General features: G+C 42.6%; 1 protein-coding gene across 1 annotated transcript in view; it reads left to right on the plus strand.

Annotated features, from left to right (window-relative positions):
- The window catches only part of TTC37 (tetratricopeptide repeat domain 37), a 2,356,248-nt gene that overhangs the window by 1,917,314 nt on the left and 414,739 nt on the right, over nt 1-24,195 (plus strand). The window contains exons 33-34 of the mRNA XM_044064132.1: nt 14,879-14,932; nt 15,029-15,137. Coding sequence (XP_043920067.1) covers nt 14,879-14,932; nt 15,029-15,137 — 163 coding nt within the window. The remainder of the gene's footprint in view (nt 1-14,878; nt 14,933-15,028; nt 15,138-24,195) is intronic.

The raw sequence follows: 24,195 nt of genomic DNA on the forward strand, positions 1-24,195 counted from the left end.
CTTTGATTTCTGGGCTCATTTCACTGAATCTCATTAGCTTACAATGCTAAATTTCAAAAGACTTAATGGGAAACCATAGACAAACACACTAGCAGTACTAATGGCTACCTCTTTTCCACAACTTAAAAACTACTTACTTATCATCTTAACAGAAACCAGACAGTATAAAACTAAACTAAGTGGGGCCATGCCCCCACACCCCCCTTAACTATATATACTAACTCCAGGATCACACTGCAGTGGGGAAAAGGTTGTATACCTTTTACTTGCCTCACAGTACTCTACACAGTGCCACTGCTGCTGGGAACACACAAAACATCTGCCATATTACTTTAGAAACTTCTCATTCAAATGTAAAGCTACATACCAACATTTAAAAACATTACAGCACCACTTTCAACATTACAGTCGGTATTCTGACAATCAGCACTGTAAGTTACAGAAATTCTTTCTGTCACAAACATGTTAAAGGCGATTACAAACCCACATCAAGTCTATAGCTTACAATTCAGTCAAATGAATTTTCAGTATTTTGAAAGTTAGGTGATTTGGTCTCAGTAAAATGAATTTCAGTGAAATGGGATTTCGGTGATCTGGAGTCGACCCACGTATGTGTGCATATATATATATATATATATATATATATATATATATATATATATATATATATATGTGTGTGTGTGTGTGTGTGTCTGTGTGTGTATATCTATATCTATATCTATATATATATATATATATATATATATATAATTACCCCCACTGCTGCCATTAAGCTGCTCATTCTCTGCCAATGACCCGTTCATCCCATCCTCCAAGCGTAAAAGTTTACCTTTACATTCCTGTGCTTGCTTACCTCCACAGTGGAAGATGAGATGTACAATGGACTGTCAGTATTGGATATTTCCACACTTCCACAACAGATATCTCCAGCAAGCTAGCAACCCCATCCATCAGCCTCAAAACATGGAAGGTGGTGCTCCCAGTCTTCAGTAGTGAAATTGACCCATTTCCATGGCTCAGGACATGTGCAACCCCTCTCCCTCCAAGAGAGGCATTCTGGCAAGTCCCTTGATTTCTTCCTGCTTGGCTGTTCCAATGCTAGGATTGCTATTAAACCCCAGTTGCCTAGGTCAAAGACAGCTTCATCCTCGTGTTCCACAGACCCCAACATCCTGTAAAATATATCTTGTGGTGTACCTTCATTTTTTGTTTCAGGCTTGTTTGTCATCCCTGTTATAAAAGAATCACAGGCCTAAAGCAGATGCCATATGCTGACTGTCTAAAACAAACTCCAGCTATACTCTGTGGCAGATCGTCTACTCAGAGGAGATCTCTGCTTAACATACAAGGCCATGTCAAACCCTGAGCTGTTGGACATGCTCCACGTAAAGAAATCCCAATCCCTCAGAGCCACACACTCCAGGGATCTAAACCTTATCATCACAATGAACAAAACATGCTGGAGGGATAGGTTCCTGACCCAGAGACTCCCCCTACTCTGGAATAGACTGCCCATACATGTCAAACAGAGCGCCTCATTGGCCCTCTTCAAAAGGAACCTTGATGATTGGATGGGAGATAGGAAATTCACCCCGGGGATCATTTCAGTCGCCCTGCTAGACAGGGGCCCAGAGAAGTAAATATTGTGGGATGAAATATCCAGGGAATTGTTATGGCTAGGCTTGCATAGGCCTTAGAGCCAATAGCCTAGTACCAACCTATGAACCTATGCTCTCATTAGTTTTATGGATTTCTGTAGCTTTTGTTTTTTTAAATCAAGACTCAGTATTATGAAACTATGTCTGTATGGATACCTGCTTTTGTAAAGATTATTCTCTAGGGGTAACAGTTCCTTTGTTTAGAACAGATCTGTTGCAGTTTTATTTCTCCAATATTGCATTCACATGTCATGTGTTTAGAACCTTAGATCAGATAATGGTAGTGCTGTTTGTTTTGTGAATGTGTAGCAGGTCCATCAGGGCTGGATTGGAGAATGCCTTGTAGGTTAGGCATAGATCGGCCCTCAGTAATCTGTAGGAGACCAAGTACATAGACAGTGCTTTGAGGCATTCTGCATAGTTAACAACTGTGGCCTCTCCAGCTCTTGCAAATGCCTGGCATATGCCAAAGGGTGCATTATACTCTATTATTGGTCTAATGATGGCTGATTATAATTATTATGATCTCCTTATTGTCTGGCTGCCATGCCCTTACTTATGAGTTGCACCACGTAGAAGGATTTTCTCACTGCCATGGACACATGGTGATCAAAGTTCAGGTTAGTGTCAACCTGAGTTCCCAAGTCCCTTACTAATGGATCTACTCTTTGGGGAGTGCTATCAGTATAGTAATATCAGGGTTAGTCATCTTCCCAAAGATTATAATTATGCATTTTTTTGCACTGAGTTTTAGGCTATGGATGTTCTTCGTGTTTCACTGTTGCAGTCATTACATTTGGGTTATCTGCCTGCAGGTAGACCTCAGCCGGCCTGAATACCAGAGTCTTGGATTCCTGCGTCGGATGCTGTCTCTTCTTCCATGACGTCAGGTCGTCAGGGGTATAAAACATGCAGCCGATGCCATTACATCAGTCTTTCTTGCTGCGCGGTGCCCGAAGCAGTAGCAGTTCACAAGTGCCAGTCGGCCGACTCCTGAAATTTTCAGTTTGGAGTTTCAGAACCAAAGTCTTCGAAAAAAGCTAAGTACCCCATTGGAGATTCTTTTTCTTGCTCTTTGTCAGTAAAAGTTAACAGTTGTCTTACCTGTGGAAAGCAAATACCTCACAAAGATTTTCATTCATACTGCATTCCTTGCTTAGGCCCAGACCACGACGTCCCTCGCTGTCAGTTTTGTGACTTATTCAACCCCCGAACTATTCGTCGTCTGTCTATTTTCACAGCAAATTATTTTGGTACTCGGTTTAACTATCCAGAAATGGTTTCGGTAAGTCATCTGAATACTGATATTCTGAAAAAACTTAAGGATAAAGACAAAGACAGACTGCATAGGTCTGAAACTGCCAATGACGCTTCCGTTAAGCTAGTCGCCAGTTCGCTGGTACTCAGTGAGGCGCTTTCACAGCCCCTGATACCTGCTACTTCAGATTCACAGGCCTCTACTGAGACCCATTCGGAGTCTGGTATGCTGCGAGATGCTTCTTCGAGTATGGAACCTGCAGATGTCTGCCTTGGATGGGTCCAGAGCCGCTGTGCAGGCACCGGCTTCTGAGGGTGTATTCAGGCCTACAAATTTGCATTTTAAACCAATGTCATCTTCTTCATCAAGGCTTAAACCTCGACCCACGCCTAGAAAACAGATGTCCAAACCACATGGTCAGGCCCATAGGCCTAAAAAAAATGCTTAGAATGGCTGAAGACCTTATTACTTTAATTAGGGGAAGCCAGCCTTCCCCCCTCTAAGAGACCTAGAACTGATTTTCCTTCTGATTTTTCTGATCAGGATTCTAATATTTCTCTTTCTTCTGATTACTAGGATTTGCCGTTATCTACCTATGAGGATTCTGTGACAGAGGATTCCATTCCCTCTGCTTCCCCTCCAGAAGACTTTTCTTTTGGTGAAACCTTGCACACTCTTAAGGAGCATTTCCGCTGGGAAAGCCAAGATTACTCTGACTCCAAAAAGAGGCTTAGGGAATTCTTACTCTTCCCTCAACACAGGCCTTTAGCTATCCATCCTGTTCCGGACATTGTAGATGATGCCTTCTTGGAATCTAGCCTGGCCCCAGACACTTTACCTCCAGCTCCCTGAAAGGTATTACAGAGTACCCGACTCTCACAAGTTCCTCTTCAAGAATCCTACTGCGGATCCAGAGCCCATTTCCCAAGGACCAAAGGGCATTAAGGCTACTGCTGCCAAAAACCCTATCCCCTCTGATAGAGATTCCATGGCCTTTGACAGATGGGGTAAGAAGGTATACACCTCTGCTACTTTGGCCATTATGGCCTTAAATTGCCAGTTTCATATGTTAAAGTATCAGCAGCATATTATGGGACTACTTAAACAGAAAATGCTGATTCCTGACTGTGCTGAACATAATTACAGGATTTAATGCATTATGCTGAACAAGTTGGTAAACATACTTTGCAATGTGGTTTTGACTCTTTAGAAGCATCTTGCAGGGCTGCTTGTCACTGGGTCTGTACTTAGAAGGCATGCTTGGCTTAAGGAGCAAAACTTGCAAGATCATGTTAAAGCTAAATTACTGGATGCTCCCTTAAACCAAGACTGCCTGTATGGCAACAAAGCAGAAGTCGTCTTTAAAAAGATGGAGGAAAAAGCTAAATCTATGCACACTGTTAAAGATTTCCTGCAAGTACAGCCTCCCAGATTTAGTAGGCATTGGCCTTCTAAGAATTGGTCCTTTCCAGTCTCTTCCAGGCCTTCAGTCCAAACCCAGGAACAGCAGACCACCTAGGTTACAGTCTCAGGCTACACACAGGTTTAAGCAGTGGGGGTCTCCCACTTCCAAAGCTGGAAGTAGTAAGACACCCCCTACTGAAAAATGTCACAATGACTTGACCTTAACCCTTCCAAGCCCTGCTCAACTGCCTGCTCCCTTAGGAGGAAATCTCACACTGCATGCTAAAAAACTGGAAACTCATTACCCAGGACAAATGGATTTTAAATATAGTTTTCCAAGGATACAGATTCCACTTCCACACCTTACCAACCCCAAACAGTTGCCCAGACCTACCCCAAAAGCAGTGGGCAGAGGCTCAACAGCAGGTTCTCTCTCTTCTAAGTATCAGGGCTATTCAATCTGTCCCAGCAGAAGAAAGGGGACAAGGTTTTTACTCAAGACTTTTCCTGGTACCCAGAAAAGACAGCTCCTGGCGTCCTATCCTGGACCTCTCTATTCTAAACACCTTTTTGGTAATCCCAAAATTCAAAATGCTAACACTTCAACAGCTGATTCCTATGCTAGGGAAAGATGCCCGGTTGGCAACCTTAGACTTAAAGGAAGCTTACCTGCACATTCCAATAAGGGAATTTTGCAGGAAATACCTACGCTTCAGAGTAGGCTCCATGCACCATCAGTTCTCTGCACTTCCCTTTGGCTTATCTACTGCGCCCAGGGTATTCACAAAGTGTCTAGCTCCAGCCATTACATTTTTCAGGCAGAGAAATATTCAGATATACCCATACCTGGACGATTGTCTGATTCAGGCAGAAAGCCGGGACATGCTATTAAAACATCTGGCATTTGTAAAGAAATTTCTAACCTCGCTGGGGTACACCATCAACAAAAAGAAATCTCATCTAGTACCCTGCTAACAGATTGTATTCCTGGGAGCAAGCTTGAACACAACTTCCCAGATGGCTTACCTCTTGCCAGAGAAACAAGTTTATGTGACAACCTACTTCAAACTACTGGCCACAAAGACACAGCTATCTGCAAGGAAAATTTTGCAAGCCCTGGGGTTCATGGCCTCTTGCATTCTACTAATTCCATATGCAAGACTGCATATGAGGAAACTACAATGGTATTTAAAAAGCCTGTGGTGTCAACATTCTCAGGACCTGGAATCAATGATTCCTATCATTCCTTGTATAAAGACAGAGTTCCTTTGATGGGCAGAGGCCTGCCACCTCAACAAGGGGCTCCCTTTCAATCTACCCCCTGCCACCCAAACCCTAACTACAGACACATCAGACTATGCATGGGGGGCTCACTTGGCAGGGCAGTGCATTCAGTGCAAATGGAACCCGAGTCAGATGCACTTGCATATCAACCAAAAAGAAATGTTAGCTGTACAGAATTCCCTGACAGCCTTCATGGACCACATCCTTCCAGGACAATTATTGGTAAAGACAGACAACAACCACAGTTATGTGGTACATAAACAAGCAGGGGGAAACCCACTCATACCCTCTCTGCAGACTAGCCATGGCTCTGTGGAACACAGCCTTGAGCTACCAAGTGCACCTGCAAGCTCAATTCCTGCCAGGCAAGCTAAATTCACTGGCAGATGACCTAAGCAGAAATCTCATGGACCCACTCAAATGGAAACTGGAACCAAAAATATTCAACCTCTTGCGGAACAAATGGAGGACTAAAGAGATGGACCTGTTTGCCTTCCCCCAGAACTACCAGTTGGGCAAATTCAGCACAAGGACTCCCCACAGTCAAGCTTGGAAAGCAGATGCCCTGTCCTTTACCTGGGAAAGCCTCTCGGTTTATGCCTTTCTCCCTCTGTCTCTCCTCTCGAAGGTTCTGCTAAAGATCAAACAGGGCAAACCAAGAACAACTCTTATTGCACCTGACTGGTCTCGCCAGCACTGGTACCCCCTCTTGCGCAGCATGATACTGCTGGATCCGTGGCACCTACCTCAGACACCTTCCCTGCTGTCCCATCAGGCGGGCCAGATTCTGCACCCTCTGCTTCAAACACTGAACCTTGCAGTCTGACTAATTTATTGAGCTCTCCAATAGCATCCCTCAGTAAGCAGGTGCTAGAGGTCATTCTGAAAGTAAGGAGACCTAGTACTAAAAAATCCTATGCTGAAAAGTGGAAAAGATACTGTTCCTGAAGCCAGACCCAGGGTATGGGCACTACAGTGCCCAGTTTACATCATATTCTTCAGTACTTAACAGAAATGCTTCACAAGGACCTATCCTTCTCGTCAATTAAAATTCATGCCTCTGCAATTTCAGCACATTTTAACAGTGAACCACTTCTCTTCTCTCACCCCCTGTTAAAGCAGTTCCTCAGAGGGGCTAAAAATTTAAGACCCCCCCCCCCCCCAGGTAAGCCCCTACTCCAGCCTGGGACCTTAACTTTGTCTTGGAAAAGCTCACTCTCCCTCCATTTGAACCAGCTGCAACTGCAGAGTTGAAATTCCTTTCTTGGAAAACAGCCTTCCTTCTAGCCATCACTTCAGCAAGAAGAGTGTCTGAATTACAGGCCCTCATGGCAGTGGAGCCATTCACTATCTTCCATGCAGACAGGGTTTCCCTCAGGACCAATCCTTCCTTTATTCCCAAGGTGGTGTCTAGTGTGGCCCTAAATCAGTCCATTCATTTGCCTACCTTTTTCCCGAATCCACAAAACAAAGGAGAATGAATTCTGCATTCTTTGGACGTGCACAGACAACTTGGATTTTATTTGGACAGGACTAAGCCTCTCAGAAAATCTGAACAGCTGCTAGTTGGCTTTGCTGCAGGGGCAGAGGGGAAGGCCTTTTCAAAGCAAACCATTTCTTAATGGATAGCCGATTGCATTCATTTCTGCTATAAGCACCATGGAAAACCTACACCACAGGAGATAAGATCCCATTCCACCAGGGCTGCATCTACCTCTACAGCCTTTCTCAGAGGGGTCCCTACCAGGGACATCCTAAAAGCTGCTACCTGGAGCTCTATTCATACCTTCACCAAGCATTACCACATGCCTATTTTTTCTAAATCCAGAGCTGTTTTGCCACTGGCAGTATTGCAGGGCTTAATAGCTGGTCCCAATGCTCTCTAACTTCATCCTCCCTTCCTTAGCTTTGGGAATCTACCCAAATGTAATAACTGCAACCATCAAACATGAAGAACATAGTACAGTTGTGTACACTTACCATAAATGTAGATGTTCGAGTGTATTCACTGTTGCAGTCCTGGTTACCCACCCTCCAGCCTCCTGACTTCTCTTGGCTCTACCTTTTGTTCTTTTTTGGTGTATTTGAGCTTTCTGGTGTATTTGCTTTTTGTTGGAGGTGTAACATAATATATAACTGCTTCCCATTATGGGGACACCTGACATCTGGGGCAAGAAAAACTGATGTATTGGCGTCGGCTGCATGTTTTATACCCCTGGCGTCATGGAAGAAGCAGGAATCTGTCTCCCCCCCCTCATTTTCTGCCTTGTCTTCAGCTGATATAACCAGTTTTTATAGCTTGTGTGTTGCTTAACTCCAGGTTCCCTCAATTTGACCTGCTAATAACAGCCTACATTTAAATTGGAACCTGTGCACTGAGAGTGAGCCTTACAAGACTATCTGCAAATATATAGGGCTGAGTATATTTTTCTGTATTATAGAGCTAAATTGTTGCTTGGATATCTGTTGTCTTACTGTTCTGCAAATATACAGAGATCAGTATATACTTTTCTGGTTTTATAATTTGCACTGTGATTCCTCACATCTCTGTTGAAACTGTTTTCCCCACCCCCTTCCCTGTTCTTGGTTGTAGTTTAAATTTGGTGGCTTTTGCAGTGCCCACCCCACTGTAGATTTGATCTAGGACATTACCCCAGCCCCATCTATTTACCGCATTCTACCTAATAAACCCTTTCTGCACTTGCTTTTAGTCCTTTTTAATTTAATTACATTTTTTCAAACTGTGTGTGGACTAATATTGCTACATACTCAAGTGTGCCAGCTTGCACTGCATGTGAATTGTTTTTACTACTTTTCTGGAAAAAAAAAATTGTAAGCCTGTTTCCTTCCTTTCCTGTAATTAGTGTTCCAGATACAGATTTGCTGTATCCAGGACTGTTTGTAAGCTTCTGAGCCCCCCAAGCCTTTCTGTGTTGGAGGGAAGCCTTCTAGCTTATCAGTGGGAGTGGTAAGCATTAGGTAACCTGTCTACCACATAAGGAGTGGTTCGGGCCCAGAATTTGTAGTTATTGGCCGTTTGGGCGGTCTTCCATCTCTCTCAACTTTCTGATTTAAAGGCCTGCATTTGCACTTGTTTCTGTCCTGTAACTCCTGGGCCCATCTCATTTGCTCACTCAAAAAAATAAATAAAAATGTTATCTGCTTTTACTGTATTTGTGTTTCTTCCTACGTTATTTTGCTTTTGCGTCATCTTAATAGTACTCAATTGTATTTATTACTGCTTGGTGTAACTCATTCTAAGCCTTTTAGTTTAAGCACTTGGGCTTCAAACCAGTTGTTTTACATTAAGAAGGTTTGTGGTCTGCACTGTAGTGGCAGAAAACAGGTAGCTTACATCCTTCTAAGTTGGGAACTGCTGATTGTGAGGGCTCAGTGTCTGTTATTCTAAAAGTGTATTAATTCTGGTTTAAGCACTTGGGCTTCAGGCCAGTTATTTTACATTAAGAGGGTTCGTGGTCTGCACTCTTGTGGGAGGAGAGGCTGGACTCTGCCCTTCTGAGCTTGGAATTTCTGGTTAAAGGCTTATAGTGCCTGCATATTTGAACTGGTTCTTACTGAAATTGGTACACCTTGTTTGCTGTAGCATAGACTAGATCCAGGCCTGCTGAATCTAGCTTTGTTTGTATAACTTGAGCACTAATCCAGGCATTCTGTAAAGTATTCAATTGTATTTGTTACTGCTTGGTAGTAACTTTATTGAAGTGTAGCTATCATTCTAAGTCTTTTGGGTTAAGCACTTGGGCTTCAGACCAGTTGTTTTACATTAGGAAGGTTTGTGGTCTGCACTGTGATGGCAGGACAGGTAGCTTACATCCTTCTAAGTTGGGAACTGCTGATTGAGGGCTCAGTATCTGTTATTCTAAAAGTGTATTAGTTCTGGTTTAAGCACTTGGGCTTCAGGCCAGTTATTTTACATTAAGAAGGTTCGTGGTCTGCACTCTTGTGGGAGGAGAGGCTGGACTCTGCCCTTCTGAGCTGGGAATTTCTGGTTAAAGGCTTATAGTGCCTGCATATTTGAACTGTTTCTTACTGAAATTGCTACACCTTGTTTGCTGTAGCATAGACTAGATCCAGGCCTGCTGAATCTAGTTTTGTTTCTATGCTTGTTATTTCCCTGAAATGCTAATTCCACCTAAAACACAGCTTTTCAGTGATTCTGTGGATCCCTAGTGATATCTGCATTGCTTACTGTACTTATTTCCTTGTTTCACTTGAAAGAAAGTTACTGTTTGTCGTTTTTGCATTTAAGTTACCTGGCACTTGCTTACTAAAGCAATTATATAAGTCAGCACTAAAAAATTAAAAGCACTACACCCTCACAAACTCCCCTTGAGTACCTTGTTCCCCATTGGCCCTTTTTTTTCAATTATAAAGGAATTCGCAGTACTATTCTAGCATGTCCAAAGGTCAGTTGTCAATCTCCTCTCCGGTCCAGCTGGTGAATCTGGGAATCTTGAGGCAATGTTACAACTGCCTCATGTACACATACAACCCTCTCCTCCTCCCAACAAATTTCAATACATGTGAGAGATGCAACCATATAGCCAAACTGGAGGCTAAGCTCTCTCAACTCAGTACTGGCGTAACCAGTCAGGAGCAGAAGGAAACCACACTCACTACAATTCCAGTCTCACATAGACCTACCACGACAGCAAACCAAACACATAAACACACAAAAACATACTCGGAGGCTCTAAATAAAAATATGCCTAAGCAGCGTAGACCTCCAAAGCAGACACCCAAGCAACCGCTACCCCAAAACAAAACACGTGCAACACATAGCTCACAAAGCCAGTGTGCTGAACAGTCACAGCCCTTAAGGCTAAACAACACACCTGATACATTTGTAATAGGTGACTATTGTCAGGCACACTGACGTCCCGCTCACCAGGCTGAGCAAGGAGAAGGTCACAGTGAGCTGCCTGTCGGGCACTAGGATCCACCACATAACACAAGCACTCAGGTCACTCCAAGGCAAGTACAAATATGACACTGTCATTGTCCATGCTGGTGTGAATGACCTGAGACGTACCTCCCTGGACTACATGAAAAGAGACATAGAGGAGCTCTCTGAGCATGTAGCCCAGGCCGGTATGACCCTGACCTTGAGTAGCATCTTGCCCTCACCAAGAATGATGCCACAATATGAAGACAAGATGATCAATTTCAACAATTGGCTTAAGTATTGGTGTCATTCAAAGGGGATCCAGTGCCTGTCAGCCTGGGATTACATGCTCGACAAGCCACGATGCTTCGCTAGGGACGGCTTGCACCTGTCACCCCTGGGCTTTCGGATATTGGCAAAGGCTCTTGCTTCCCCCATAGTGCCTTTTTTAGGCAAGGCTCAAAAGACAAACCCACCTCCATAGGTATCACAAGGGATAAGAAACTAAGAGTAATGCTACTCAATGCCAGAAGTCTAAATCTCAAGATGCACGTACTCGAAACTCTCCTTAGCATGGAGAACATCGATATTTGTGCAATAATAGAAACCTGGTTCAAGGCTCCCGAGAGCAACCCAGCACTACCAGGTTATACCTCATATCATGCTTTTCGGCCCCAAAACTTGGACCGAACCACAAAAGGAAGGGGGAGTATCAATATTCGTCAAAGATACCCGCACCTCCAGGTTGGTGGCACAGCACGAAGCATCAGAGACTATCCATGTGCAACTAACTGTGGGTAAAACTGCCTTCCAGTTTATAGCCTGCTACAGACCACCCTCCCAAACCCAGGAACCCCACTCTGCCTTCCTGAGAACACTGGAAAATATGAAGGTCTCTCCAAACACCATTATATTGGGAGACTTCAGCTACCCAAACATAGACTGGGAGCATTACTCTAGCTCCAACACCCTAGCCCAAAGGTTCCTAGAATTTATAAACTCAAATGCTATGGAGCAACTTGTTACCACTCCCACAAGAGGGGAAAACATACTGGACCTGATCATCACCAGCATGGGGACTCTATGCTCCAGACCAGATGTGTATCCCTCACTGGTAAGATCAGACCATAAACTAATCTCACTGGATATTCACATCCCGATCCCACCCCCTGCCCAGAAAACCACAGTGAAAAGCTTCTCTAAAGCAAATTTCACACTCCTCAAAACTGAGGTGGAATCCTTCAAAGCCCCCGAGCCTGTGCAAAATACGGCCCAGACCGCAGAATCCTTTATAAACGCATTCTATGAACACCTTCAGGAATGCATGGATCATGTATCCCAAATAAAACCAAGACCCAATCCTCCAAAGGCAGATGTCCTGTCTGGTGGACCCCAGCCATAAACAAACTATACAATAGAAGGAGGAAGCTACTACATGATAGAGCAAAATCCCAAAAAGGGAAGGCATCTCTGATCAGTATTAGCAAAAAAGTACGGGCACTCATAAAATCGTCTAAGGCCAGCTTCGAGAGAAAAATTGCACAGGACACTAAGGGTAATCACAAGGCTTTCTTTAGTTATGTTAGGAACCTGGGTGGGAATTCCCAGATATGCTCAGAATTAGTCCAAAATGACAAAAAATACATCGAACCCACAGACATTGCCAACATCCTAGCTGACATGTTCAGCGCAAACTCCCCCCCCCTTCCCCACCAAAAGGGCAAATATTTATCCCAGCAGAGTGCTGCCCCCCTGACATCTCAGTTGCTCAGGTAAGAGCCGCTCTCTTCAAAGCAAAAAACACAGCATCAATGGGACCAGATGGTGTCCCGGGCTGTGTCCTACATGAACTCCAAGAAGAGCTAAACCCAAACATAAAACTACTGTTCAGTCTCAGCCTTACTACAGGATATGTACCCAAAGAGTGGCGTACAGCAACAGTGGTCCCTCTCCACAAAGGTGGTGCCTCAATGGATCCTGGAAACTATTGCCCCGTAAGCCTGACTAGCTTGGTCTGCAAAGCTATGGAAAAGATCATCATGGACCTCATAAATAAAGATATTGGGGACCTACAGACACTGGATCCTGCCCAGTTCGGCCTTGTTAAGGGCAGATCCTGCCTCTTAAACCTGGTTGATTTCTTTGAAACAGTCACCAAGGCCATTGACGAGGGGAAGGTTATCCACACAGCCTACCTGGACCACGCAAAAGCCTTTGATACAATACCCCACTTGGGCATTATAGATAAGCTCACCAGCTTAAATATAAACCCCTATGTCACTAGATGGGTTGCAAACTGGCTCAAGGACAGAACCCACATGGTTAGAATTGCTGGAGCCATGTCAGACTCCAAACCAGTTACAAGTGGCGTCCCACAAGGCTCAGTCCTGGGACCTCTCTTGTTCGGTGTATATTTCTCGGAGGTACAGGCCAACACGGAAGGACTGTGGCTGACCAAGTTCGCAGATAACTGCAAACTGGACGCCATAATCGACTCGCCAGCCGACACAACCATCCTCCAAAAGGGCCTCATAGAAACAGACAACTGGTGCCATAGCCAGTGCCTCAAGCTAAACACCAAAAAGTGTATAGTCATCCCCTTTGGCAAAAACAAAGTGCCCACAAATTACCACATAGGTGGTAATCCATTAAGTACAGAAGTAATTAGGGACCTGGGGACCCAAGTTGATAGCAATCTCTCATTTGACAACCACGTGGCCAAAGTGGTTAGAAAAACATTTTATATAGCCCACCTAATCATGAAGGGATTCATATCTAGATCAGGGGAGGTCATCGTACCTCTTTACTCATCCCTCATCAGGCCCATAATTGAGTACAATGCCCCTTTTGGGATGTACCTTACCAGACACCTGCAGCAACTGGAAAGACCCAAAAGTACCTCACCAAGAGGATCAAAGGGCTCAAACAGATGCCATATGCTGCCCAGTTAAAGAAACTCCAGCTCTACTCAGTGGCATACCGCCTGCTCAGAGGCAATCTGTGCCTGATGTATAAAGCCATGTCCAACCAGGAATTAATGGACATGCTGCACCTCAGAAAATCCAAATCCCATCGAGCTATGCACTCGAGAGACTTGAACCTCAGCACTGAAATAAATAGGACATGCTGGAGGGACAGATTCATAACCCTGAGGCTCCCTTCACTCTGGAATAAAATCCCAGTCCAGGTTAGGCAGAGACCCTCATTGACTCTCTTCAAGAGGAATCTTGATGAGTGGATGGGAGATCGTAGGTTTACCCCGGGTATCACTTCTGTGTCACTGTTAGACAGAGGCACAGTATACTAACCTCGAAAAAGGGCATAGCAAAATTAATTTAAAATGGGTGGCGAAAGCCCAACACACTCTGGTCAGGCTTATAAATGCCCTAGGGCAGATAGTCTAGTATGAACCTATGAACCTATAAGACTCTGGTGTTCAGGCCGGCTGAGGGCTACCTGCAGGCAGATAACCCAAATGTAATGACTGCAACAGTGAATACACTCAAACATCTCCATTTATGATAAGTGTACACAACTGTACTTTCTGGCACCAGTTATCTGTCTGTGTCAGACCTTCCTGGAGGATATCTACATCTCTGAAGGATTCAGTGTTTGCACCCAGCTTGCAGTCATCAGCAAATTTGTTTAGCTAAACAGGAGATGTGCCAGTACCAAGCCCTGGGGAACACCATTAGTAGCAGGCCTCTTGGTGGAGGTGGATTACCCAACATTAACTTTGTGTCCGATCTGTGAGCTATTTGGCTTTTCATTGTGTGACACAGGGATTTATATCTAAATGTGTGAGTTTATCTATAAATACCCAAGTTGAGGTATTGTGTCAGATGCCTTTATCAAGTCAAGATGGAGAGTATGTACCACTTTGCACTTATCCATGGCTCTAGTGACCTTGAAGTCCATCAAGTTTAGTAGGCATAATCTGTCCTTGCCAAAACTGAACTGGAATGCGTCCTGTGTTTGAAGATTTCCTATGTCTTTATCAGCTCCACAATAATTCTTTCCTTGTACTTGCATATAAGATTGGTCAAACATTTGGGTCTGTACTTCCCTGAGTCTGTTTTTGGTCCACCTTTGTGTAGAGGGATGAGAGATGGTTTTCCCTTCCCTAGGAATGAATCCTGCCTGGAGGCTGTATTTGAGTAGATATTTTAGTGGGCCTGACAGGTCATGTTTCAAGCTCATACAACATTGTGTGTGTAACAGCTGATTCTTCTTTTCTTTCACAAAAAATGGCAAAGTTGTATTCTATTCTGATGAAAATGGGTGAAGTTGTATCGTTCCGTCTTTAAAAACAATTGTGTAACATTCTTTAAAAATCATGCTACTGCAATAACATATTTTAACTTCCAGGGTGGAGCTGTTGCCGGACAAGTTGCTCAGAATCTTAATTTTAATCATGCCAAGGTATGTCTCTGACTTTAATATTTACTTATTAGTCATATCTTATATAGTTTGCTATATAAATTAATTTTATGCTTTTTGTCATTTCTTTCCAAAAAGGCTCTTCTGTACAGTGGTGTGAACCATCTGGCAATGGGTAGGCATTTTTCACAGCACAAGTACAATAACTCACTAAAGATGGTCCAGAGAGCTGCTCTTCTTTTCCCAGGTAATAGCATTATTGCATAATTAGTATACATTAGCATCTGGAAAAAAAATGCTGACACCAAAGTTTAAAAGAAGGTACAATTAGTAGTAAGCTTGTTGTTTTGTCTAGAATGATAAAAGTATACACTAAAATTATTTTTTCAGATTCTGAGCTACAGTTGAATTCTTGCTTGTCGTTTCTTCATTTGGCTAATGAATTGGATAGATATGACCGTTTTTTAGCAGCAGTCAAGAGCTTGTGGCAAGTTTTAAGACAGCACATTGTACACATTTGCACAGATGGTTTACAGCTCGTCTAGTAACTACAGTGAATGAGGTTTATTTGCCTCTTCTGAAGCAGAGCTCACCAGTGTTTGACCAGGCAACCGTAGTATTCTGCCGCCATCTGATAGCTGTGCTAACCACACTTGCAAATACTGTTTTAAAGAATATTTTTGCAGTGTTCCTTGCCTCTTGCACCTTCCGATGTGGATTCTGTTTCCACACCTCCAGTTGCTTAATGCACTTTTCTGCAAGATTGCACTAACTTAGACGAAAGGGTCACCCTAGATGATCCACATTTGTGTAGCAGAACTGCCTCTGGAGGGACTGGGAAGAGGAGTATAGGAGTGAGTTGATGACACTAGTTCACCTTTCCTGGAGGGAACAAGGCAGCTTGGCAAGCTACATTGCTGACACCTGACAGAAAGATATTGCATCTCCATCAGTAGCCCACTGTGTCACTTGGCTGGGATTTTATGTGTGTGCCAAAGCATGCATGCAGCTCTTGAAGCAGCTGGTAAAGCTGCTGTAGTGGTGGGGATAGGACTGGCCCACTCCCTGACATCCGACCCTCATGCCCACCACGGAGCAAATGGGCTGGAAAGCTGTCTCCCTAATGGGAGACATGAGTGGGTCATTTGTCTGTACGAAGGCTTGCCACTGGTCCAAGCCTGTGGGGTAAAAAAAATGGTGACAGCTGAGCGCACTGGTGCTTTAGTTCTCATCTACTAGTGGAGCAAATGGGCTGTGTGGGTCATTGGAGATGTAGAAGATTGACTGTTAGCTGAGGCAGCTCTAAAGAAAGAAGAAATAAATAGAAATGACCCCAGGTCATAAATGCTGGTTTGTAGTAATTTTTATCTTCAAAACTTAAGTTAATTTTTTTTCTCATTTATTGTCCAAAATGCCTGATGCCAAGTTATGGATAGATTTATTTATTTGGTTGTTTTTGTTTATGAAATTTGCGTCTCCACAGGTTTTCTATGTTCCTCATCCCCAGCACATAGGCATTTTTGTCAACCTTCCCTTCCTTACCACTTTTAACAACATTATTCTCATTGTTGTTCTTGACTTCACCTATTATTATTATTCTTTGCTTTGCATTTCAGTACTAAGAAAAGTGTTATTTAATGTCTGCTGCTGTTGTGCTTAAACTACTTTTCAGTTGCTGAATCTTTTTTTTATTGCCAGTTTACTTAGTGTGGTAACATTGAGTGTGCATTCAAAGATTTCTCCTCAAGAAAAGCATTCAGAATGTTTATATTAAGTAGGTGAAGAACACTGTGTGCCTGTATGTGACATTTGCCAGTCTTTTACTTCTAATATCATCACAGATGGTAAAAATAAGCTTACTTTCATAATGGTAGGAAAAATATTCTCAGCAAGGTATGATATTTCCTTGGGGGGCTGAAGGAGGCATCCCAATCAGATCCACCGACCTTAGCATTACAGCTGGATGTAATTGATATTTTTCAGACTCTCCAAAGGCTCAAGAAATGAAAATGATATATAGGACTGAGAAACATAGTACTAATTACAAGAACTATAAATCTAATGGGGTTAGGATTGCTTTTTTTCTGTGATTTGTTTGTCCAAAGCCACATGCTAAGTTTTGTCATATCAGGTATAACTTTCTTACTTGATAAAGAAGTATCCCATTAAATAATTTCTGGAGTAGTTTCATTGAGGTAGTATATAATTTCACTTCCTAAAGTAGACATGGAAGTTTGTGGAGACATTTTGGAGAGCTCAAAGATGTCTGACCATATAGAGAGCAAGCTAAGCTGTCTGGTCCAACAAATCCCTTATTTTATTAAAGGCTTTTAATTTTATTAGTATGTTACCTTGATAAGCTAAGTGACTGCTAATGACAACACCTTGATAACAGCTTATTAGCTGCAGTAAATATTCCTTTTCTTTGATTATTGTTCAGCTGAAGGCAATGTGATCTTTAGGATGTTTTAGCTAAGAATGCCCAGTTGGACAACTTCCTCTTTCTGGCTTTTTGCCTTCTTCTTAACTGCCTCTCTTACTACAAAGATCAGGTTGGTCATACTGATCTGAGTCCGAATTTCTCATCTCCTATCTTACTTTCTGGTACTTTGTGTATTTGTTGTCAACCTCTCCAGCACTTTTCATGCAGTGTGACAACTGTACTACCCACACTTGTGAATGTGCCCTTTAATGTTCGCCATATTGATCACTGCTGCAGTAGCCTTAGCTACAGTGGATATAAAAAGTGTACACATCCCTGTTAAAATTCCAGGTTTTTGTGATATAAAAAATGAGACCACAATAAATAATTTCAAAACTTTTCCCACTGTAAGATTTGATAATACTGTACTGTACCCTAGTTAGCTGGAAACACTGTATGTAATGAGACTGAGAAACAAAAGTCTTAATTACCTAAGCTCGTGCTGAATAGGTGTCAGTCTCTCCCTTATGGGCCAAGTCTTGTGCAATTTTAAGAATCAATTCTCCAAACACTGTAGTTCATTTAATAAGGTTTTATTAGATGTTCACAATATCCGAATACTGTCTCGATTAACAGTACTGATAAACAGTTCAGGTTGCTGTACATCATATTCTGATTGTCCTGAACAATGTAAACTGACATAGTCTCTAGATGACCTGTTTTCTGTACTCATGCTTGAGTGTTAGACATCTTCTCTGAAGTAACAGGTCAAATGAACTTACTAACCTTAACTGCCTTGTTATCCTTAACACAGCATATTATTTTGCTTTAGTCTCGTAAATTTCCTTATTTACTTTTCACAGTAAGACGTTGCCCTGTTCGATTCTCAGCTAGTGCCTCTTCTGTGTGGAGACATGCGTGAATGGGTGTACCTTCATTGAAGGTTGTGCGTCAGGGCCGGCAACTCGGCACATAAAAATCTACTGCCAATCATTAGCGGACTGGAGTTCCGCTGTGGCAACCCCTAACCGGGAAAAGCCGAAAGACACAACAACTTTTTTTAACCTTGGTCTCAGGCTTTTTATGTGCTTCATTAAGGATCAACCTGATCTTTTCCTTGAGAAAAGAACATTCTGAATTGGAGACTTTATGCTTATTTTCCTTTTTAATAAACTGTCTTTTCATGCTTGGCCAGCAAAGTTTTTTTCTTTTCTGCTTAACTGTCTTTTATGCATAAATAAAACACAATTTATTTTACCATTTAGCCTGTTTAATGTGTAATAACTATATTAAAATGGAAATCCCTAATATAACAGTTGCCCCTGAGCCTGGTTTCTGATGAAAGTCTACTGGGACCTACTTCTGTAGTTACCTTACATTTATATTGCTAACTATTGTGTTAGCTTTATACTTTATGATTTATAATCTGAAAATAAAATAAAAAATATTTGGTAAACCTGCAATTTTAATATTGACCACTAGGAGTCACGAGCATTTTTGCCCTCTCTGGATTGAAGTTTTTTAACTGTGATTTGAATTAATTTTATGATATGAATACACTTGCAATTTTAATTTTGACCGCTAGGTGTCACTTGAGCATTTATGGCCTATTTGGATTGAGTCTTTTAAAACTTGTACAGTATTTAACCCCCCTTTTGCTGTAGAAGAGGTATTGCACAATTTACTTATATACTGTACCATGCTTTTTCTGAAACTGGCACTTTTCTGCAACAGAAGTTTTTTTTCACGTAGGGTTAGTATGCACTTAACAGACTATACACTCCTCCTGAATTTCTTAACATATTTGTTTTAGCTGAGGATTTTAAAACTTATACCTTCTGATAGGCCAAATTTTCTGAAAACCTACATAACCTTGTAGCTGATGGTTGTTCTTCATTAGCTGCTTACAACCCTACTCCAAGGTCTAGACTGGCAACTTTGCATTGTGCCCTTTTATTAGCATTTCCTTGCATGTCTTGGATCTTTGCCAGATTTGCCTCAACTGTTGAGCCCACTTGGCTCACCTTTGTTATACCCTTTACCTTAATTTTCTTTTACTGCATTGGATATAGAGGAAATCCCCTCCTTGCCATCTTTTTCTGCAACATATTGTATAGCCTATCAAGCATGATGGCTGTTTTCTGAAGACTAATTGAAATCTGCACTAAAAAAGATAATGTTATAACAAGCCTTGAAGCATAATTACCATATTCTGTGTTAACGTGTGTCTATACATTTTATTTAAATTTGTTTTATAATGCTACTTACGTTTTGTAACTTTTATGAATATTTATGAGCTATAATAGTTTACTAAAACCAATGCTTTCAGTATTTTAAGTCTATACCTTTACATTGTCTATTAGTGTCCTTAATTCCTGACTAATGTAAAGTGCACCGCAGTTTGTAAACGTGCACTGTAATCTGTAAACTAATTAACAAATTAAGCTTGCCCTTTTATGGCTTGAGTGCATTGAATAACTATTACTACCTATTATTTAAATAATAAGCCTGTAAAAATAATTCTATTACTTTATCCTTAACTAATGACTGAATAATGTAATAAGTCTGTTACAAATAAGTCTGTCACTTTACCCTTAACTAATGACTAAATAATGTGACTGAAATGTATTATACTGAACACATAGCTGAATAATAATGTTATAGTCTGAAACTTGACTGATGTTTACATTAGCATATACTGAGCATTTAAAAATAGCTGTGTATATTCTGGAAACTAAACTAAAAAAATAACTTTTGCCACTGTTAACTAAACGCAGATAAAAGCATAACTGAAACTGGTACATGTTATATCCTGACAACCAAACCATTATTATTTGAACATAGATATACTGAAACTAATAATATTGTACAATTGTCAAAAAACATGAGAACACTTTGACAGTGTTACCTAAACACAAGTAAACTGGAATCCATCTGAACACAGACAGACTGAAAACATATATACTTGCTTTAACTTTAAACAAACATTGAAGAAATAACTTAAACTCATAAACAGTTGCCAAATTTTGCTCTGCATTGTTCCACTCGCTGATGAAGTAAAGGAAGGCCTGCTTTAATGTTGAAGTGTTCTCTTTATAGTTAGGCCTATTAAACCTATTTTTTTTTCATTTCTTGTTTGATTGTGTTTAGTATCAGGTTCTTAAAATAACATTTGCATTTTTAACAATTATAATCTTGACAGCATTGCTTATTGCCCTGACTTTATTTACATTTTCTGCATGAAATGTAGCTTTAGCATTGCATCCTGTGTTTTTATTTACATTTTTCTGCATGAAAATAAACATACATTTTCCTGCATGAAATAAATATTTGCTGTTAAGCGTTTGCAAGTCTGTATGCAAACTGATTTTTTACAATATCCTGTTATTAAAATTTAGCACAACACTTAATTTTGACATTATGTAATTTTCCAAAATGGTACTATCACACTGGCGATGTAACAAGAATTCTGCTGTTATTCTCTTCCCAGACTGATTGGCTTCATTTACAAATCCAATCTCCAAAGGCTTGCTACTAACTGCAATTACCTTTGACCTTTTAAACCCTGATAGCGTGAAAACTGTACTTGACTCCTCTGGCAGAAGTCTGTAACTGAAACTGAGATCCCTGTATCAAGTAACACATTTTGCCACAATTTTTTTTTCATGAAATGTATGGTCTGTCATCCTTTTCAACCTGGACCAAAGTCAAATACACCAACTGATTTGGCGCTGAACTATCATAACTTTTATACATATTCTGAAAATCTGGTATGTCACTGGCAACATTAATCTGAGTTACAGCATACCTTTGATTATCCCTTGGGCTCCAACTTTGTATATTACTTTACGTCATTTGCCCAGTCATTAACCATAATGGGCTACCTTGTATTTGAAAAGCTAACAATGTTTAAATCAGTAACCTGTTTAGCTTTATTGGAAACAACTGGAACAAAGTCATCAGCTTTTACACGCTTGTGTTTCCAAGTCCAGTATTTAGGACACTTTTTTTTTTTAATATAAAAAAAAAACATTTAACTGCTGGGATTGGTGGAGTCTGTTTTACTGCTGCAATATCAGTATTTACAACAGAAATGTCATTACTGACATTTGATGCTTGCAAAATCTGTTTCTGTCTCACCACTAAATGGGCCGCTTTTTCTCACGTCTTGGCTGTAGCAATTGCATTTAACTTGATAGTAGTATCAAGTTTCTGAACTTATTTTAAATGAAAATCAAAGTAATAATGTAACACTGTGCAATGTTAAGTTGTCAATCTCGCCTTCATTCTTGCTTGATGGGTTCGGAGCCGATCCCTCGGCTCCGACTCGGCACTTGCTAAGCTCGAGAGTCACTTTTACCAGCTCGAGGCAGCCCCATATCCCATGATGCAAGGCGGTAAGTACCCAGATCTCGTTTGCCGCTTCGCTTATGAGGTCCTCCTTTTACCAGCTCCTGGTAAGTGATTCACTTTTTGGATATTTAAGCCCCTTTTTCTTAAAAAACCCTTAATTATTAGTTATTAGTTAATTATTTACCTTTTGTGACAGAAAATCCCTGTCTTTTCTAATTTATTTTAGTCAAACTTTACCCATCCCATCCCCTCCCTGTTAGGGTGTGTGTGTTTGTTTATAGAAATACCTTTTGGTATTTTATTTAAGTTAATTTTTTGACTGGTGTGTGTGTGTGTTTGTGTAAAGCACCATGTCAAAGGAGAGGGTCTCAGGTTTTAAGAAGTGTGACTCGTGCTGTCAGAAGATGTCTCTGACAGACGGTCACACTTCTTGCCTGTATTGCCTGGGGCCTCTTCACCTGCAGGACTCCTGTGCTATTTGTCATTCCTTCAGCCAGAGAGTCCTGCAGGAAAGACGCAACAAACTGATCCTTAGGGGCCTTCTTAAGCCGGAGGGCTCTCCGGCTAAGTCGGCTCCATCCAAATCAGTTAAATCTTCCAAGGCCCAGGCTTCTGTGTCTAAGCCTGCGGCCTCGCCCGACTCGTGCCGAGTCGAGATCGGCTCGGCTGGAGCCGATTCTGGCTTAACAGCCTTCGCACCGATGGCTATCGGTGCCGAATCTGTATCGACACTTCGATTGTCGGCTCCGATCGGTTCCGACACCCATGTGGCACAGGCATCGGTGTCGGCTCCGATCGGCTCCGACACCGTTACTTTGGTGGCTGTATCGGCTCCCGCTGGAGCCGATACATCGAGGCTTCCTGTCGGCTCCGAGAGGTCGGCTCCGACAGGATCTATAGTATCGGCTCCGATGGCTCATTCCAGGAAGAGGTCGAGGTCTCCTTCCTTGGAGCCGATACTTTCGGCTCCGGCTTCACCTCTTCTATCGGAACGGAGCCATCGGAGCCGATCTTCAAGGTCATCCAGGTTGTCAGATCATGACCTAGAGAGAGTGGTCAGTAGATTACTTAAGTCACAGGTACTGGCCCAAATGTTACATAGTCCGTCTCAACAGACGACTGTTGGTCCACACCCCGTTACAGTTCCTCCTTCAACTCTACCCCAGAGCTTGGAGTTGGAGTCTTCGAATGGTTACTGCTACGGCTGGAGGACGGATACCCCTTCTGTTCCTTCAGCCTCTACTCTTATCTCCTCTTGAGACCTTCCTTAGAGGGATTCGTGGTCGGGCTTCCATGGTCTCCTCCGAGGGGTGAGTGGCATCGGACCCTTGTCCGAACCCGCTCTTCCCTTGGAGCCTCGGCCTTGGTGAGCTCGGCTCCGACATCTGCCTCGGAGACTTCCCTTTCGGTGGTCCCTGGAGTTCCTAGCTCTTCGGAGCGGGTTCTCTCGGACCTGCCTGGGAGGGGAGCATTCGAGGTGATGAAGAGTGTACTGGCCACTGGTATCAGTCAGCAGTCTGTTCCCGTAGCTCCTCCCTCTATAGTACCTGTTGACATCTCTGCCACTTCTCTTGCTACAGGACCCAGAGATCCTCCGCCTCAGGTTTCCCCATTGGGAATTTCACCCTCTTTCGAGGATTCTCCTGATGTTTCGGGAGATCCTCCTAGGAAGAGGACTTGTAAGAGGAAGCATGTAGACTCCCCGAGTCTGTCACTTCGGATACTGACTTTGATGAGTCAGAGGGATCCCCTAGATCCCCTCTGAGGATGTCTCCTTCTCAGACATCCTAGAACTTCTGAAACAGAGGGGAAACTGGCCCACCAATAATCCCTCTGAGGATGAGTCAGTATACCTAGAGGCGTTTGGATCTCGGCCCTCCACCTCCTGGGTGTCTCCGCCTTTCGACCCCCTTATGCAGGTTATTGCACGAAAGGCGTGGGCAGCTCCTGACTCTGTAGAGCCAGTCCCTAGGAGGCCTTCAAAATTTATCACTGCCCGTGTGACAAACAATTCCTTACTAAGGGTGTCCCGCTGATGCCATGGTGGTGGCTGCGGCCACCAAAAGGAACTTGCAGATCCTTCCGTGCCCGTCCATCCTCCTAATAAGGACTCTAGGACCATGGATAGGTACGGTAAGCGGATGTTTTCCTCAGCGACCTTTGCTATGCGTTCGCTGAATTACCTATGTCACTTCACCAGACTCCAGAGGGATATCCTTAAGGAGCTGGGTGAAGTAGTTCAGGATCCTACAGCTGCAGGGGCTCAAGAAAAATTGCTTCGCAGCTAGGAACCCTCAATTCCATTGCAAACTCCTCCATGCGGCTAATATCTTATGCTGCGGATGGAGCGAGTAGAGCCGCAGGTACAGGTGTGGCTCTTAGACGCCAAGCCTGGATGCGGCTATGTGATTTTTGCGGATCCCTTTAAGGCGTCCTTCACAAATTCTCCCTTTGATGGGTCAGCCTTGTTTGGCCCTCAGGTGAAGGAAACCTTGACCAGGTGCGAGCAGGACGGCAAGACTCTTTCTGC

This window comes from Protopterus annectens, chromosome 2.part2 (genome assembly GCF_019279795.1).
Source record: "Protopterus annectens isolate FY-2018-M chromosome 2.part2, PAN1.0, whole genome shotgun sequence".
Classification (NCBI taxonomy): domain Eukaryota; kingdom Metazoa; phylum Chordata; order Ceratodontiformes; family Protopteridae; genus Protopterus; species Protopterus annectens.